The sequence below is a fragment of the Amborella trichopoda genome, chromosome 8 (genome assembly GCF_054954075.1).
Source record: "Amborella trichopoda isolate Santa Cruz 75 chromosome 8, AtrichopodaSantaCruz75HAP2 v2.0, whole genome shotgun sequence".
In the NCBI taxonomy this organism is placed as follows: Eukaryota; Viridiplantae; Streptophyta; class Magnoliopsida; order Amborellales; family Amborellaceae; genus Amborella; species Amborella trichopoda.
Genome location: NC_142343.1, coordinates 36,112,272 through 36,131,391, shown reverse-complemented (window position 1 = coordinate 36,131,391; position 19,120 = coordinate 36,112,272). Strand labels below are relative to the sequence as shown.

At 37.2% G+C, this 19,120-nt stretch overlaps 1 protein-coding gene across 5 annotated transcripts; it reads left to right on the top strand.

Annotated features, from left to right (window-relative positions):
• The first annotated feature begins 1,022 nt into the window (after positions 1-1,022).
• Positions 1,023-17,467, top strand: LOC18437145 (Ribosomal protein L10 family protein). 5 transcript variants are annotated; one of them, XM_088873651.1, is made up of 9 exons: positions 1,023-1,290; positions 2,679-2,798; positions 4,605-4,770; positions 13,073-13,163; positions 13,321-13,379; positions 14,800-14,860; positions 16,015-16,105; positions 16,283-16,359; positions 16,898-17,467. In XM_088873651.1, the coding sequence occupies exons 2-9, from the start codon at positions 2,771-2,773 to the stop codon at positions 17,024-17,026; spliced, it is 702 nt and encodes a 233-aa protein (XP_088729777.1). In that variant the 5' UTR covers positions 1,023-1,290; positions 2,679-2,770; the 3' UTR covers positions 17,027-17,467. The 5 variants fall into 5 exon arrangements, with proteins under 5 accessions (XP_088729777.1, XP_088729776.1, XP_088729778.1 ...); XM_088873650.1 differs by having other exon boundaries at positions 2,672-2,798; XM_088873652.1 differs by having other exon boundaries at positions 2,614-2,798.
• The last annotated feature ends 1,653 nt before the right edge of the window (positions 17,468-19,120 follow it).

Genomic DNA, 19,120 nt, shown 5'->3' with positions numbered 1-19,120 from the left:
TTAAAAATAAATGTTCACAAATCCGCAAGATCTGTACTTTTTTTTGAGTCACAAAATTTACTTTCAAAGTTGGAATTTGATATTAGAGACGTCATATAGATTTCTTTTTGGACTAGGATTTGAGGTGAGGCCTTATTTTGTTTACATAAAGCCTAGGGCCTTATAAAAACCTTATCCTTTCGTTAATATCCGATGGAGGGCATAGAGAAGCCATTTCTCCATACACATTCTATTCATCTTTCACTATCATCCTTTAACCTTATGCCACATTATATATCCACCATCTATTAGTGAGACAGACAAGAGAGATGAATAGTTACAACCAATATTTTAAAATCCGGCAATTGGGATTAATAATTGCTGATCTAAATTGGGAATCAGTCAGGATCGAACTGATTCAGGGAAGATATATAGGTCATGGCTCAATTCCCCCTTTAAACTTCATAAATTTTTTTTTTTTTTTGAGCTCATGTGATGTTTTTTTAATTTTATTTTATTATTTTTAGTTTTCAATATTTTTTTTTGAAGTACTGATTTGGACCAAAACCATATCGATCTAGATCCTTGATCCAAGGATCCGACTTGTACGGTGGGGTGGATGAGCCATGCCCCACCTCTAAAAATACCACTTATAACCTATTATATTTGCACAACCCTAGCATAACTCATGACCATATAAGATATATATGTTCATGTGAATCATCACCGTTGAATAAGCCTTTTTGATCATGATAAACAAGGTATACCAACCATCAAAGTATGACATGAACTTCAATATCAGATACATCCAGTCTATCACCATCTAGACCAGTCATTGGACGGTGATGGTCCCCATGACCACATATTGCATGGCCTCACACAGAACTACTACAGTATATTCTCCCATTCTAAATTTGAAGGCAAGAAAAACCAATGAGAAAGAGAACCTCACCAATACAATGGGTTTTACTAGCACGTCTTAAACCCTTTTGCTTGGTGTTTTAGGGAAAGAGTTGCCCCCCTGAGAATTAGGGTTTGGGCGGGCCTGATTCATAACGAAGGTAGCGTTTGATAACCGTGTAAGCTTTCAGTGAAAGTGGCGGCATAAAAAACCCGTGCTTCTCTTCTATTCTAAAACCAGAGCAGCTCCTCTCAAAGAAGAGAAAGCCGGTGAAGCCTGTGAAAAACCGAGGTTGAAGAAGGAGACAGACTCCCACAGTAGCTCGCTCCATCGCCATTATCACAGAGCTTGAAGAGATTGAAGCCACATTATCACAGAGCTTGAAGAGATTGAAGCCACGAATCAGTGAGGTGTTATTTTTTTTTTCTGTTTATTATGATGATAAATCCTAAATCAGTGATTTAATTTTTTTTACTGCGATTTTTGCTGATAAACCCCAAAAAACCCAAATCAGTGAGTTAAGTCACTGATAAACCCCAAATCCGTGAGTTAAATTGCTGAGAAGCCTCTCTCTCTACAATTGAAGTTGTTTTTTCTTTTAGTTATGTATATGACTATATTATTCATCTGTGATGTGTGGATAATATCAAAATTTGATTTTGATAATTGACGCTTGCTGAGAATTCTCTTAAAGGAATTGATTTTCTATATTATGTTTTTTTTTTTAATTTTAATTTTGCGTAATATGTGTTTTTCGTCATCAGTGTTTCATATCTGATTTGGTTTGGAATTTTATTACTCTTTGCATATGGTTGGGCTACTCATGTTTGGCCTTTGATGCCAGATTCTCTCTCTCTCTCTCGAAGATCAGAACTTTCAGTACTTTTGGATAACTAGCAATTTACCATACATTTCTTACCTTGTGGACTTGAATGTTTATACCCTGGTTTCTTCCGAGTCTCTAATTTGAAAATTAAAGTCCAATAACATTCACCTCACAGGCTCAGACTTTAATTGTAGAAAATATTTTCAAATTTTTTTCTTTGAAAATCCTTTGAAGCATCTTTGAAGATTCTGAACTCTGTTCTCCATTGCAAAGTTTATTTTGTTTCGCATTTAAAAAATTCTTAAATCCCCTGGCTTGAACAAATTGTTGCTTCCAATTCTTAAATTTTAACTTCCTTGACTGCCCTTTTCTCCATTGCCCTTTTTTGATATCTTAGGCAAATTTGATTTTGTATCTTAGCTTCTTGATAATTGCATCCAAACTTTGCTTAATGAGTTGTATATTGAGGTGTGGATGTGCCTTAGATAGATCATACATTTACAATGATTTAATTATAATATGTAATATTGAATGAGATGAAATTCATGGATGTAGTCCTTAAAGTTGCTAGGCATTCAAATGCACAAGCTTATATGGTTTTTCAAAACCCCTTTGAGTCTTCAATGCTCCACGCTTTCCTTTTTCCTTGTATTGATATTGTCCACTTGGGAACTTTACTTGTAGCTCGTGGTGATCCCCTTGTTTTTCCACATTAATACCAATCGATGCTGCTAATATTTAAATGATCTCATGACAGAGGACTATCGATGAAATACATAATGAGATGCATAATGAACAATATTTAATTACAAAATGTTTTAAAAAAACTGTATTTCATACGTTGTATCAATGAAATACATAATGAACAGAATTACAGGCAGTTTCCAGCTTTTCCATTGCCAAACAGGTGAAATTACCAGCACCACAGTTAATCAAACACCTTCTAATTTTCACCTACATCCCAGAATCTAGGAAAGTCAGCAGCAGGGGTGATTCCCAGAGACAGTGCAGTGAAAGTTATCAAACGCTACTAAAGAGTTCCTTCTCTTCATCTATCACTAGAAATGCCGAAGTCCAAGCGCAACAAAGTTGGTGAGTTCCCTTTTTTCTGGGAAAATTTCCAACTCTGTGTAGTTACATTCCCTGTTCAACTAGTGGTGTTTGTTAGTCTATTGCTTGGGGTTGAGATTTAGGGATTGCATTTCAAATAGTGTCCGTTTAGTCCATTGTTCTAATGGGTGTTCCCTTAGTCCTTGGTTTTATATGGGATCTTCTTCATGCTTGGGCTGGAATTGTATGGTTTATTTTCCAATATAAAGATAACAGTTTGAATTAGTTAGACTCATTAATATATCTTTGTGAGTGGATGTTTTTCTGCAATTTTCTAGTTTCTTCAACTTATCAATGTTTACAATGATCTTTATCTGAGTTTTCCCACAAGCATGCTCTTTTGTTGCATTGGTTTTCTGCCCATTATTATTTTTTGGTGCACATGGTGTCTGGCAAGTCATCAAATCATCATTCCGAGTAAATAATGTGTGTCATGCATCTGAATCTTTTTCTTTTAAGTTGAATTGGGGGCATAGTTTCTTATTTTTGCACGGCCTTTTGCAAGTGACACCATATTGAGTTGAAAGTTAATGATGCCTTGGTCTTTAATATGAACTAAAAAATTAGCATGTATTTTATTATTGCATAAAAAAATTATGTATAGTTAGCTGTCATCATTTTTTATATCCTATGATCAAAATTGAGCATGCAGTGAAAGGTTGGATTATTCTTGAGCAGATTCAGGTTGTAAACATTAGTATTTATAAATTGGATTTATAAGTAGCGTGCATTATCTACAACTAGCATATGACTTGTAATCATTGTCTCTAATGTGTGTTAGAGTGATTTCACTCCAAGGTTCTGGTCATAGCATTGCTAATCCTTGGTAACTATTGGCAAATGATTGTATTGTATCTTTGTGAGCAATATCTAATGGTTTATATTACAACGATTGCATGCCAAGGTTGTATTTGTGATACTACCAATGCATTGTGTCCTTGTGGTAACTTTCCTGGCAACAATTCATAGTTACCGGGATCTCCCAACTTGGTGCGAGTAGCGATCCCACGCTCCCAGAGTGGGACCTTGGGTGGATCTCGCTCCCATATGGTGGGCACAAGATCCAAATCCCTTAGGGATCCATCGATATAAATTACACTCGTGTTAGATTATTCTTCTACAAGGAACAGGTTACACTCATATTAGATTAATCTTCTACAAGGAAACAAGTCCTAAATTCATATCCATTGAAAAAGACAAAGGAATTATGTTGCAAATCATGATCTATATATGCTTCAAATAGAAAAGAGATGCTTTTACCAAATGGGTCTCAGACGTCTAGAATTTATCATGTGGTCCCAAAATATTGGGATCCAGCTCCCCAGCATGGTTGGGTTGCTATCCCTAAAACTTAGGATGTACGACGACGATCCCAACCATAGCGAGCTTCTAGCCTTATCATGGTTCCATGCTCCTGATCCCCTCCCAATACCAACAACTATGCAACAATTTATAGTGTGGCTCACTCTCATTTTTTTTCATGCAACTTTGTGTTTGTAAGAATACAGTGCTATGGTAAGTTGTGATCTTTGAAATCTTGCAATCATAGACCAGGTTATTGTTGAAATTTTTGAGTTTGTAGGTAGAATTTATAATATATGTGAGAGATCCAGTATCAATATACTCGTCATGAATAATAAGCATTTTAGATTATTTTATATGTGATATGTGGATTTCTTGAATTGCCATTTTTCTTGTGTTTTGGTTGCTATTTTGTTTTCCTGGAGAATCTTTACTTGTACAAGTTTTGAAGCTAACTTGGATTTTACTTTGACCACTTAAATGCAGTGACACTGTCAAAGACAAAGAAAAAGGGGAGGGAGCATAAGGAATTGATTGTGAACTCTCTGAGGCAAGCCTTAGATGAGTACACTTCCATATATGTTTTTACTTTTGAGAACATGAGAAATCTCAAGTTCAAGGAGTTCCGGGAACAATTGAAGTCTACCAGTAGGTACTAATGTTTGGTGGTTTTCATGAAACTTATAAATATCTTAATTTGTGTTTATCATGCCCATTGTATTCCATTTTCTAAAATTAGAGGTAAAAAAGTAGAGGATCGTATCTTTTAATGATGTTCCTCTAAACAATGATTCTTTTTTCTCCATTAGTAATCAATAATGATTCTTAAAAGACACAAATAGGCACAAATAATTAGGAAACTCTTATGGTGTTCCTGTATCCCTAAATCATACTTTTTTACCCTCAAGTTTGCCAACTTATTTAACTCAAAAGTCATCTCATCAACCACTGAATCAGCTACTGTTGTGCGATGAACAATAACTACTAATGAAAATAATGTAAAATATCTTCAATTTCTTAGGAATTCTACGGGTTTTCCTATGTGTGGGGAATCTCATTAGAACCATTTGATCATATTGAAGGTTGTTGCCTTCGATAGTAACTAGGCCAGTATATACCTTGGTCAGATGTTGATACCTTTCATATACTGTTACCTATTCTGCGTCTTAACTGCCCAAAGATCTTGCAAAGCATCTTAGCATAGTTCTTTTGCATTTCTGATGACGTCTTCATAACTTTCTAGGCTTTGGTTTTGTCTGGTTGGCCCCATTGACATTTATCTTTGTGACATTGGTATGCTCGTATAAGATCAAGGGAATTCTTTTTTATTGGTCTTGTGAAAAACTGGCCTATGGTAACTCTCAAAAAAAAAAATTGGCCTATGGTATCTTAAACTCTTTACCACGAGTGTCCATGCGCAAAGAAGAACCCAAGAGCTTTTGTCTTGTCTAATGTTGTTGTTGATTGGTATCTCTCTATTGCTACATTTAGTCTTAAACATATAATTGTTCCTCTCTTTCAAGATGCAGTGGTGTAGCAAGACTTAGTTGAGTCCACTCGGACTTGTCGAGTAACTCGGCCTTCGATTGGCCTTGGCCAAGTTGTGGCAAGTTCTAGGACAACTCTCCACACAACCAAAAAAACAAAAGTAAAAAATATAAAAATTTTAAAAGTAAAAGAACATTTAAAAATATGTTTTTAGTTGTTTTTGATGGTTTTTAAGATGGTTTGGGAACTTTTCTTATCACGTGATCCAATTTTTTATATTTTTCTATTTTTTGATTTTTCTAAAGTATTCATGGTATAAATCAGAATTTAAATAATCCATCTTTCATAGTTTTTTCATCTTTTGTAGTGTTTTAACGATTCCTATGACTTATTCTATTTTTCCTATTATTAAATGTTTAATAATTTTTACTTTTTTTTCTTTCATTTTTTGGGGTGAGTATGACTCAGGCAACGTCCACTCGGACTTGCTTGAGTAAGTCTCCTCAGGCCAGTTGCAAGTAGCCCAAGGCGAGTCCTACCACACTGGGATGCACTGTAGTAGCATGGAAAGCTGATACCACCACTATAGTACAAATGTCTTGTTGCATTCATACTTTCATGCCTGCACTAAGGACAAAGCCATGCATTGTACCAACAAAGAGAGCCATGCATTATCAATAGTGACAGGTTTGGACACACTTGACCACCACATCCTGTATAGTGTTTTTAAAACCGTAACCGGTTATTCCTTCAAAAAAAAAAAAAAACTGTAACTGGTTACTATAATGGGTGGGGCCCAGTCCAACTTGATTCAGTGAGTCCCGAGTCGGACCAATCAAGACTTAAGACAAAAAAATAACTTGTTTTTTCCAGCCTGGTCAAATTTATGTAAAACTTAGGTTATCAAAGTTAGGATCACTTGGAACCAGCAGGGTACCAGTTCCAAGTGACCTGGCCAAGTGTGAGTGACTCACGTGCCTTAGACATTGTTCCTAAGTCCGTTCACATTGAATCTCACTTCCTCAGTATATTTGTATTGTGCAATAGATGAGTGATTGTTTTTGTTTCCAACTTTCATGAGAGGTAACTAAGGCATTATCGTCATTCGATGATGTGAGAGGTAACTAAGGCATTATTGTCATCCGATGCTGTCTATGGTCAATAGTTTATTTTCAAATGCCAGCTAGAGAGAATATATCATCCTAGGGTGGGTGTCATTCCTTATAACCTCTTGGATGGGATAACACTCAATCTTTGGACATAAAGTTTGATGTTTACGGATCTCGTAGTGAAAGATCGAAGATTCAAGTTCTCAAGTAATTCTGTTGCTTTTTTGTATGCCTTCATGTACATGTCTTGTACTTGGATTCATGAGGCAGTGCTCGTGCATTTTCGATTGCGTAAGTTTTTTCCCCAGGAAAATGTTCCCTTCAGATAAGTATTCTTGTACTTCCAACTTCTAGTTTACGAGAAAGAGCCTTCTGCATAGCAGGAAAGGGGGGAAAAGGGCTTGTGCCATAATTGTTGTACTTAAAGCACCATCTCTCACCTCTCTAAATTGGAAAAGGTTTCTCATTAGCACAAGTGGGATGAATTCTTCCCTAGAACCCACTCCCACCTCTCCTCCCTAAAATTGGACAGACTTCTCATTAGCACTGTGTGGGATGAATTCTTACCTGGAACCCACTCTTCCGCCGCCCAAAACCTATTTCCGACCACAAACCCATCCTCATAGACGCCATACATGTTCCTGGAACCAATAAACCCGTCAGATTTGAATTATGCTGGTTCGAAAAACCAAACCTTCCTCACTTGGTTCTGGAATGGTGGAACTCCTTTTCAACAGTGTTATCAGTACCAGACCAATGGTTGAACCTGTATGGGCACCTGTCTGGCCACCGGCCAGACCGGATTGGTTCACTAGTCAGACAAGGCCATACAATAAAAAAACAAAGAAAAAAGAGGAGAAATGCCACAAATGAATAAAACAAAGGAAAAAGGCATAAAATATAAAAAACCAAAAATATGAAATACCGATAAAAGAGATTAAATTTTGAAACTGAAAATGAATAACAAAGATATATAAAAAAGCAAGAAGACAAATAGTTTCCTAGTTTTTAGCCTTTTTACCTATTTTTCACATTTTTCTGATTTACTATTTAAGAGCTTTTTTGCAAATTGTTAAAACAATTGAAATTAGGAAGGTAAATGCCTTTGAAAAAAAGAAAAAAAAGAAGATATATATATATATATATATATATATATATATATATATATATATATATATTTTGCATTTTATTTTTTCAAATTAAAGGGCATTTACATGTTGTAAAACAATAAAATCCCTTCGAAGACCAAAAATGCCAAAAAAGAGAAATAAAAAAATCCCTATATATATATATATATATTTGTTTTTTTTTTTTTTGGCATTTTAAGTTTTTACCTTTTAAGGCCTACAATTTTAGAATTTAAAAACCCTTAAAACAATTTCAAAACTGGAAAAAGTGCAACTTTCATTTCTTTTATTGCATTTTCAGTTTTTTGCCTTTTGGGTTCTAGTTTTCTAAGGACTTTTTCAAATTTACAATTTGTATTTGGTAAAAACCCCTTAAAAGTTGAGTTTTAAAACATAATTTTTTTTTTTTTAGCATTTTCTGTTTTCATTTTTCAAAGTTACAATTTATAAAAGCCTTATTTTAAACACCAAAAATGTGACAGAAAGAGCAAAACGAAATGAAAAGACCTAATTGAAAAAGGAACAAAATTAATAGTCCTTATTGCATTTTTGATTATATGGTATTTTGGGGGCTTTGAAAATTGTAATAACCCTTCAATGGAACTGAAATTAATAAGCTAAAATTTTAAAAAATGCACAAAGAGAGAGCCTAGAGTTTTCGATTTCCAAAGTTAACCCGTTTGTGATTTTGTAAGGATGAAGGCCTTCCCCCCCACCCCACAAAAAAAACAAAACCTTTCTTTTAAATGGTTTTAAAGAAGTGAAAACCCAAAAAGAAAAGTTCAAAGCGACCTTTTAATGGACCAGCTTGTTTAGTGGTGGACCGACCAATCCTGATATTCGACTGGCCGGTCCACCTTTCCATGACCAGATTGCAGTTCCAATTGGTTCAACACTACCGATCGGACTGGAAAGTGCACCAGTTCACCGGTTCCCAGTTCAAACCTGTTGATGCAGTCCAGTTCTAACAACCTTGCTTTTGATAGATTCACTAAAACTCTCAGTCACAATAGCAAACATGAATGGGGAGAGATGATCTCCTCCATTACAATCCCTTGAAGAAGGGAAATCACCTTTAGGGGAGCAATTGATGATGATGGACCCTTTGATGAGGATAAAAAATTAAGGGGCTGAGATACAATGCCGCATCCATTGTCGCCACTTCCACCGAACCCCATCTATTGAAGAATCTTCTCTAGGAGAGTCAAATCCACATTGTCATAGGCCTTTTCCCAGTCACGCCTTATAACAACCCTCAAAATTTTTGACGGATGCTTATAGTGGATGTACTTGTGGGCTATAAATGCCCCTTTTATGATTTGTCTATCTTTGACAAAGGCCCCCTGGTTTGGGGAGATGATGCAGTTGAGGACCTCTCTTAGCGAGAGGTAAGGAGCTATTGAGCAGGCTGATTGGCCTAGAGTCCTTAAGATCCTTGGCTTATGTTTTTGGTGCTAGTGCTAGGAAGGTGGCATTCATGGCCTTATTGATAATTCCCATCTGGTGGAATTCATGGAAAAAACATGGATATTTGTGCATAGGGACTCCCAAAATTGGCTAAAGACCAGGGGCTTTGTCCTTCTGAGGTTCTTGATGGCCTTTTAAAATCTTTCCTTCAGAAAATTGACGTTTCAACCATGAGGCCTTCTTGTCAGGAAGGGAGAGATAAAAAATGATGTCGTTTTCAGTCTAGGACCTCATTTGGCTGAAAAAAGGTTTTGGAAGAAACCAACAAATGCTCTATTGACTTCTTGGGGTTGATTATAGAGGTGGGGACCTACTTTGATTTGGATAATGGTATTGTAGAGACATCTACAGTTGGCTATTGTATAAATGTTTTGGTCCCCTAGTTTCAACCATTTCACTCTGGAGCACTGGCACCAAAAGGTTTCCTCTTTTTTAATGACCATATGATACTTAGCTTTGCTTGGGTTTGATGGTCCCTGTCCTCCTAGGTTAGGTTCCTATTTTCTTACATGAAATCTAGGTCATTGATTGTTGTTAAAGGGTTTCTTCTGAGATTCCAAAGTTATTTCACTCTGGAGCACTGGCACCAAAAGGTTTCCTCTTTTTTAATGACCATATGATACTTAGCTTTGCTTGGGTTTGATGGTCCCTGTCCTCCTAGGTTAGGTTCCTATTTTCTTACATGAAATCTAGGTCATTGATTGTTGTTAAAGGGTTTCTTCTGAGATTCCAAAGTTACCTTGAAGGTTTTTGCTCCATTCTTTGAGTGAGATCTTGAGCATTTGTAATTTTCTTTTTAGGCAGTAACCCACCCATCCCTGAACTGAAAAATTTGAAAGGCTATACCAAGAAGGTCTCGTGGAAGGCTTTAGGGTTGGCAACCACTGCCCAATGATCTCACACCTCGAATATGCCGGCAATACTCTTCCCTTTTAGAATGCAACCCAACAACAAATAGATACCTTATGGATATTTCTAAGATGCTTGGAGGCCACCATGGGACTCAAGATCAATATGGCTGAATCCAAATTATGGGAGTGGCAACTGACCTGCTGATCATCCAAGCTCTTGCCAATCGAGGTGAACCTGCTGCCCATTAAATGCCTGAAGCGTTTGATCGGAAACAAGTGGCTTGGAGAGGAAGATTTGTCTCGGTGACAGGTCACTTAACACTAATTAAGGCCACCCTCTCGAATGATCTCATCTACCAAATTCTGGTCTCTGTCTCTGCTCGCTTTGAGAGACTTATGAGGAACTTCCTCTGGTAGGATGTGGGAGACAGCCAAAAGTTTCACCTTATAGCCTGGACAAGGTCTGCTTTCCCGAAAAGCAGGCGGGTTGGTATCTGATGCTTCAAACAGTGCAACATGGTTCGCCTTGAAAAATGGTGGTGGTGCTTCACTACTCAAGAGAACCACCTGTGGCAGGAAGTTGTTTGACCCAAATACCATTGTGAAGCTTACTCTTTGTCGCCTGGTAGCACTTCAAATGAACTTTCTTTGGGGTGTGGCGTTCTTTGGTTGCCACTTTGGATTGCTTCCAGAGTTATATTTGGTCTTAGGGTAAGATTCCGCTCCAGAGTAGTCTTGGACTGACTTATGGATCAGTAACACAACTCATCAAGACCACTTCCATAGTCTCTTCCTTTTGGCCATGAATAGGGAGGCCATGATGGCTGATCTATTTGGACCTCTAGGGGTGTCAAGGGTACGGAGCCCAAACTTCAGAAGGGTGGTGCAGAAAAACCATGAAATTGGATTTCGAGACACTCTCAGCTCTCCTACAACCAGTCTCCATACCTATAATAGGTGAGATGACATCATCTAGCTGCCTTCTCGTTCTGGAAAATTTACAGTCACATCTTTCTATCGCAAACCCCTTCAACCACCGACCTTCCCCCACTTGTCCTTTTCTATAGCCAACAAAGCTTGGCTTCATACATCTCCCCACACATCCAAGTTTTCTGCTGGATTGCAATATCCAAGAGAGTGCTCACTTGAGGCCAGCTACAAGGGGTATTCCTATTCCAAATGTGTCACGCAAATCAGCAGAGGAAACCATTGAACTCCTCTTCATACATTGTGGTGGCTTCTTGGATGTGGGCCAACCTCATACAACTCTTCAACTGGTTATGGGTAATGCTGCCATCTATCCCACACATTTTCCTAGGGTATTCTCTCCTCCTCCCCCCTCCCCCACACCCCCCCAAAAAAAAAAAAAAAAAAAAAACACCAAAAAAGGGTCCAGCTGCTGGCCTAATCCTTTGGAGAGCAGCAGTTGTGGCCACTTTATGGGTGATTTGGATCGAAAGAAACTCTAGAACCTCTGAAGGAAAATAATACAGCCTATGTATTAAAGGATTGCATCAACGCTTTGTATCTTTTGGCAACGAACAGGAATTCAAACACCAGGCAACCACAAATTTCCTCCTCAACTGGCAGCCCTTGCAAGAAATCACACCTACTCAAATCCCTAGGTCTTCAATATGGAATTCCCTAGATCAAGGCCACATTAAGCTCAACTTTGATGGTTTCCCTCTTGGTAACCCAGGTCCGGCGGGCTATCGTGGCCATTTCAAAGATTAGGAATGAAGGGCCCTACTGTCTTGTTCGGGGTCTGTTGTCCACATTGAATCCACAACAGCCAAGGCATGCCCTTATGGAGGGCATCAAAAGATTTAAATCCAGAATGGACAACCCATGTAGTAGTCGAGGGCGACTCTCAAGAAGTCATTCCAGCATCACGAGCATCAAACTGCCCATGGCGACTAAAGCATAATTTTGACCAAATTTTGATTTATGCAGGCCAGTACACATCTCATAGCAGCATACATGGTGCGAGGCAAACCATGAAGCTCATAGCGTTGTGAAACACAGAGCCAACTCTGGAAATGACGACCATTTTGGCAACTTTTTGAGCTGCAGTCCTGTATTTTTTGTGTTCATACTATTGTAATGGGTTATCCAACCACTTTTTTGTATAGAGTGCTAAAGATATCTCATTTTGAAACGTATAGGTCACCCAACCAGGGGGATGCCATTACTCTTGTTACTCTTCTTACTTTTAAATATTATCGTTAACTTTATTTAAAAAGCACCATCTCTGACCATTGCCTGCAATAAACCTCTGATATTACTGCAATAAACCTCTGACACTCTTTAATATCCTCAATGTGCATTTATATTTATAGCACTTTAAGCCTCCAAGAGGTTTATCATTCCCTTTTTCTGTGATATATTTGCTCTCTCTTTGTTAGTGGCACAGTGCAAAAATGAGGTGGCATGAAATGCAGCAGGAGGGGTATAAGTATTGTGTGGGCAGCTTTCCAAGCCTCTATGAAGGGTATCTGCAAAGAGGGAATAATTGAGTGTTTCATGATAAATGTTGGATATAGAGATATGATAAACATTGTTGGGCAATAAACTACCTTTTGCCTCTTTTTAGGTTTAAAATTTCCGACAAGGAGTTTAGGGCTCTACTCTTATTGAATTCAACTCCATCAACATGATCAAATGGCTCAAAAGATATTCTCCGCCGCCTGGAAAATGAGTTTGATTTCATGAAATTGAAGATCTTTAATATAATTTATGGTTTAGGTGTTGTTTGTCTTAACAGCAGCTAATTCATGGCCATTTGACTGGAATGGCTATAGAGATAAATCTTGTACTCCTGCTTATAAATAAAATTTAAATGGATCAATTTTTATTCAACAATTCAATAAAACATTTTATTTTATTTCAATAATGCATCCATCACTTCTCAGATTTTTCCTTGGCTCAAATAAAGTTATGCAAATTGCCTTGGGACGAACTGCTGCGGATGAAGTTAAAGAAGGCATTCATGAAGTTTCCAAGGTAAGTTCAGTTATTTATATGTAAGTTCCATTATTCACAACAAAAGGTAAATTCGGTTATGTATCTGTGTATATATCTTTTTGTGAATAAGATCGACTTTTTGCATAACTGTATGCAGTAACATTAACCTTATGAAATTTCTAAAATTTGTCTGCAGTTTCTTCAAGGAAACACTGGCCTTGTTTGTACTAATCTTCCTAAAGACAAAGTCCAGAGGTAAACTTGCAAATATTTTACTGCATTTGTGCTATGGTTGTTTTAGATTTCCTAGGCGTTACTATTTCATGCATGGAACAGTAAGAAATAGCAAATGGGCCTTATGAACTTTGGATTTAGTCTTACAATAATGTGAAAAACACGCAGTAAATGCGCAATTGTTGCTTGACTGCCTTCTTAAGATTTGACTTAGCCTGGTGAAAATCATATTGGTTTAATAATCACAGGCTCCTTTATTTCTGGTTTTTTGTTCGTTATTTGGTCAAAGTAGAATTATGGCTTATGTTGTCCATATCATTAACCTTTGTGACTAATCTTGATACTTCCTTTATGAGCCATTTTTTGTCATGATTTTACCATCGTGGATTGTGTTTTTTATCTTTATCTGATGTCTGATGCATACTTATGGATGCTCCTCTGTGGAGCGTGAAACTCTTCTGACCAAATTCATCCAACAATAAAGAACATGGTCTCCAAATCTGCTTCCATTCTAATGAGTACAATGAAGAATTCAATATGTCATAGATGATCTAGGCTTGGACCTTAGGCCCTCTGCTTTAAACCAAAGTTTGGTGTCCTGTGTCTTTGAAATCTAACTCATTCAATGCCTCTAACCTATTGAATAATATGGAGTTCTCTTGGTGACCAAAGTCTTCTATTGATTCGTGGAGTTGATTGTTATGAGACCTTTTGTGTTCTAGGTAAGATTGATATTATCATTTCTAATTTGTGTTCTTGTTCTTGTATGTGGTCACTTTTCCATCTTGATGTGTTTTTATACGGTATGACGCAATAGGATGTCTATTAGCCTCGACTTGAAGTACATGTAGATTTTGGCTTTATTCACCTGCATTCAACAATGGAATGGAGAGAAATATGGCATGCTTAATTTCGCATGATTTGTTTAACAGTCTGTATCTAGTTGCTTCCATCACGAACAAAGACATTCATGTATAGGAACAAGTGAACAGCATGTTGAACTAATTTTAGATGCACAAATTTTGATTCTTTTGGGCTGGATTTGTTTGTGCTTCCTTTTAGTATGGGATTGTTGGATTTTTGTCCAAAGAAGACTGTAGAATAGCAATGGCTCCTTTATGCCTAGCAGTGTACATGTATACGGTGGCTTGTGTGCCATTAGAAAGAGAACTGGTTTGCCTTCAATTGTTAATAAATTGATTAATGACTCATTTTGAATAATTTCTTATGTCCTTGGCAATAATTTCTTTTGCTATTTTCTTATTCATTATATTCTTTATTATGATCTTCTCATTGCAATGTATACTTTAAATTATTAAATTTGAAATGTTATTGTACTTCTGTTCATTCTTAAATGTCTTGATTTTCAGAAATACTTTTGACTTTTTATTCCATTATTCAAAGAATTCTTTTGGAACTTATTCTTATATTTCTATTCCAGCTTGTTTGAGGCCTATGAAGAACATGACTTTGCTAGGACGGGTTCTGTTGCAAAAGAAACGGTAATGAGCTTAAATTATCCTTGTTTGACTCTGGATAAAAAAAATTCTTATTCCATTGTGCTTTACAGGATCACTAGATTGAAATTTTTATGAGCAGAATCCTTGAATGTATTTATTTTTATAGAAGAAGAATTCTCCTTTATCCAAATAACTGAACATATATGCAACTAATAATAAAGTTACCAATAGAGGAACTTTTTTACTTTCAATCATCTATTTGAAACAAACCTAGCAAGTCTATACGATCAGGCTGATTCCCTTCAGCTTCATAGTACCTAAACCACCCGTTTCTCGATGTCCATGCCTAATCTGAGTTCTCTTATAAGAAAAATATGGAAGGGACGAAAGAAATGAAGTCTCTCCCCTTGATGCAGCTAGATTATCTGTCTTCTCGGATTTCTTATCTCATCTGAGGACATGATGAAAATTGATGTGTAGTGGAAGAGAAAATTTGATAAGAGCATCCTAAATAAGAGCATTCCTTCTTAACAATGATAAGAGCTTCGCCTTCCTAACTACTAATAAGTAATAACCATATTACTTAATGTTTCACTAAAGCATTCATTGTTTTATTGAAGTCATCAGATGGTTTGTGGTATGGATTTACAGGCACTTCATTCAAGGGCCGGTAGTTTAGGGTCTAGGGAGCATTGAATTTTCTGCTAGGTTGTGTACCTTTGCCTTGCTATTAGGCCCCTTTGCGGGGATCAGTGGCAGGCCACAGATGGCTCTCTCTCTTTTTTTTAATCAAGATAATTGCTTTCTTTTTGTGATAATTATATATATGTAGCAAATTCTTCTATATATTCTACCATAGGTTTATATCGGGATCATTCCTCACTGCTGCCTAATGATCCAAACCCAATGTTTCTGGTATCTTGCTGCATAATCTGCGTGTACTTGCGCCAAAATTTCATTGGATGACCTTGGACTGCCACACACCATAATCCATTGTACTACATTATAATTTCCTTACCATTTCTTACTTGAGCTCTTTTGCTTTTTATTTATGAAAAGGAAATATAAGGATCTACCTACGTGGCATACATAATGTATGTGAAATTATACAGAAATATATACAGGCTGTATCTGATCTGTGATTTGAAGCTGTTATGTAAAGTAAATGCGGATATAAACAGGCTCATGCATTTCAGGTCGAGCTGAAAGAAGGCCCTCTTGAGCAGTTCACACACGAGATGGAGCCATTCTTGCGTAAGCAGGGAATGCCTGTTCGCTTGAATAAAGGTGAGCATCTCTCTCTCTCTCTCTATGATGCATATATCTCCACTATTTAATAAATTGGTTAACTTTTTTGGGGGAGGGGGTTGATGAATCTTTTTTTTTTTTTGATTGGTGAGGGTTAAGTTATTTATACTTATTTTCCTGGGCTAGCTGATTTATAGTCGTACTCCGAGGGTGCAGGTACATTGGAACTAGTGGCGGACTTTGTCGTGTGTGAAGAAGGAAAGCCCATATCGCCTGAATCTGCTCGCATACTGGTTTGTTTAGTTTATCTCTCTCACTTTCCCATTACTTTTTTTTTCCAGGAAATCTTGCAAAATGTAAAAGAGGGGGAAAAAGTATATTTTCCTGAACTGTGGGGTTGTTCCTGTATTTCTTTGAAAAATATGAGTAAGACAAATATGACTTCACAAGTTCCAAAGTCATAAAGGGGAGTGTACTATCTTCCAATGGACTATTACTTTCTTATATCATAGGAACGTTTTATAAAAACTATCAGAAAAGCAGTTAATTTATATAAACCAGGATTTTTTAAAGGGAATTATGTATAGGGAAAGTAACTTCTCTTCATTTATTTTAAAGCTTTTGGCCTTTTCTTTTATTGCTATTCTTATTATTTGAAAGTTTCTTGAGAATCTCTTGAGACGAGCTTTTGCAAATCTCTCAACTAATCACCTTGCCAGAGGAATCACGAGAATGAGAGTCATCAACACTATATGCATGAATCCTCTGTATAATTGGAATGCCCATTCTGGCTACATGTTTCAAAGCTGATTTGTCGTGTTTGGGTTGCAGCGTCTGTTGGGGCTTGAGATGGCTACATTCCGGCTACACCTCATTTGCCGATGGAGCCTTGGCGAATTTGAGGTGTATAGAGACGGTGCCCTTGGTTCATTTGTATCAGATGATGATGGCGCTTCATGAGACACTCTCTCTTCTCTCTCTCTCTCTCTCTCTCTCTCTTTCTCGGTCGCTCTCTATCGTACAGGAGATAACATATAGCAATATTTATCTTTATTTGGGTATATGTAACCTTTTTCTGGTTTAGTTTGTATATGTTGCTTCTGCATCAGGTAGAGTGTATAGCAAGGCCATGGCTGGTATCTGCCAACCTTGGGTTTTCTGCTGGTCTTAGTATGAGTGTGTTTTATTTCGTTTCGTTCAAGACTCTGCTTGTATGAGCTAGAGGGTTTTTTTTTGGTGAATCATGAGCTAGGGAGTTGAACACGGATACTATTGAGGGGCATTTTTTCTGTTAGAATTAGGGTAAGTGGAGGAATTCCGGCGAATGATTTTGGGTTCAGAGAAAGAGAGTTATGTATCACAGAGCTATGAGTAAAATCCTAGGGCTGCGTTTTGTATTAATTGAGTAATTGATTCTTTTTCTTTGTTTCTGGCTAAATGATCCATGAATTTTCTTTAACCCCCCAAGGGTCTTTTTAAAGGGGGAAGCCGGGGGTATTCCAGATTTTGAATTTTTGTTCAACGTATCAATTGCAGAGTGAGATGGTATAGAAAGTTAAAAGTTGTTTTAAACATGCATATCCCCTATCAGATAGGGCTGGCAGTGGGGCCGGTGGCCTGGGCCCAAAAAGTTGGACCTGGGCCATGAAATGTGGCCTGAGGGCCAGGCTAAGGCCGGTATTGGCCCAGTTTGGCCTGGCCCAGCCTGGCGGGCCTTATTAATTTATTTTTCTTTTAATTTTTGTTCGTTTGTTCTTGTCCCTGCACCGATGGGGTTTCCAGGAGCCTGCTTACTCATCTATGTACGTGTGTCTTCCTCTGAAGTCCATGTTAAAGATGGATTTTGAATCCGAATTAATGGAGATTCATAATTTAGGTGATCTAGAAAATTTAAAAATAACATGAAATTCTAAATTTGACTTAAAAAAGAAAACGCTTTTGCACTCTGTTTCCTATTTTAATTGGGTGTCCTTTTTGAACGTTCGATAGCCCGTAAAGCTTTTCCTGGGATAGTTTTTAGATCTTACCTTTAAAATACTTGGGGCATGTTTTTTATCTTCTGGTGGAAAGCCATATATAGGAAAGATTTTCGAGAGGGGAAATTGGCTTCGCACCATGTAAAGTATGAAGCAATTTTCTCATCGTATGACGATGTTCCTTTCATGCGCCACTTTTCTAGGAAACAAATATGGGAAAAGTTGCACGGTCAAAAGAAAAACTTCTCTTGTAGAGAGGTTTCCTATTTATCCTAGATGTAAATCATGAATCTACATTATCTGCTTTGCTTAGGGCCGGTCTAGTAAGACTTGTACTTGGACTCGAAATAGAACAGTGTATCTGGATTTGGACCCGTACTTGATAGGTCCAAAATTTGAGTATCTGTAGTTGTACCTGAGGGAACACTTTCCACCCGGGACTTGGACTTGTACTTGATTTTTGCTCCTACATGGCTAGAGGGAGAGACCCGGACCCGTACCTGAACTTTGAGTGTATAAAAACCCATATATTGATCACTCATTGTACTATCGATTGCTGCAAGGTGGTCTTATATGGTTTTGAACTTATTTAAGTATTCAGTCATTGATTGAGATCCTCTTTGTAAATTGATCAATTCAGTCTTGACCTAAAGGACATTGGCAAAGGTTTCTCTTTGATATGTATTATATAGTTTTTTAGACTTCTTGCGATGTCTTCAAGTGCATTACCTCAATAAGCAAGTTATCTGAAAGAGTAGACAGTAGCTAACTCAATAATGTTTTGTCTTTCATTTGTCATTCTAAAGCTTTAGGATTAATTTCTCTCTTGGTGGGATCCTTTAGCAATTCAGAGTTGTTATCATCAATTTCTTTTGGTCCCTCGAGAATATACTCACTTTGTGGTCGACTAGACCCATCAAGATGACCTTCGACGTTTAAACCTTCAATACAATTCAAGACTTGGGCCTTCTATTTGAGGTAGTTTGTCTCAACTCAGTTTAATAGATATAAAAGATGGAAATTTTAGTGAAGCCATGACTTAGAATGAGGTTTCAGAAGATATTCAAAATTACTTTGG

Bases quoted from the DNA above. Each gene is read 5' to 3' on its own strand.
- LOC18437145 (XM_088873651.1), top strand. From the start codon at position 2,771: ATGCCGAAGTCCAAGCGCAACAAAGTTG. The intron at 13,380-14,799 runs GTAAACTTGCAA...TTTCTATTCCAG, and splicing joins CCTAAAGACAAAGTCCAGAG to CTTGTTTGAGGCCTATGAAG. The intron at 16,360-16,897 runs GTTTGTTTAGTT...TTTGGGTTGCAG, and splicing joins CTGAATCTGCTCGCATACTG to CGTCTGTTGGGGCTTGAGAT.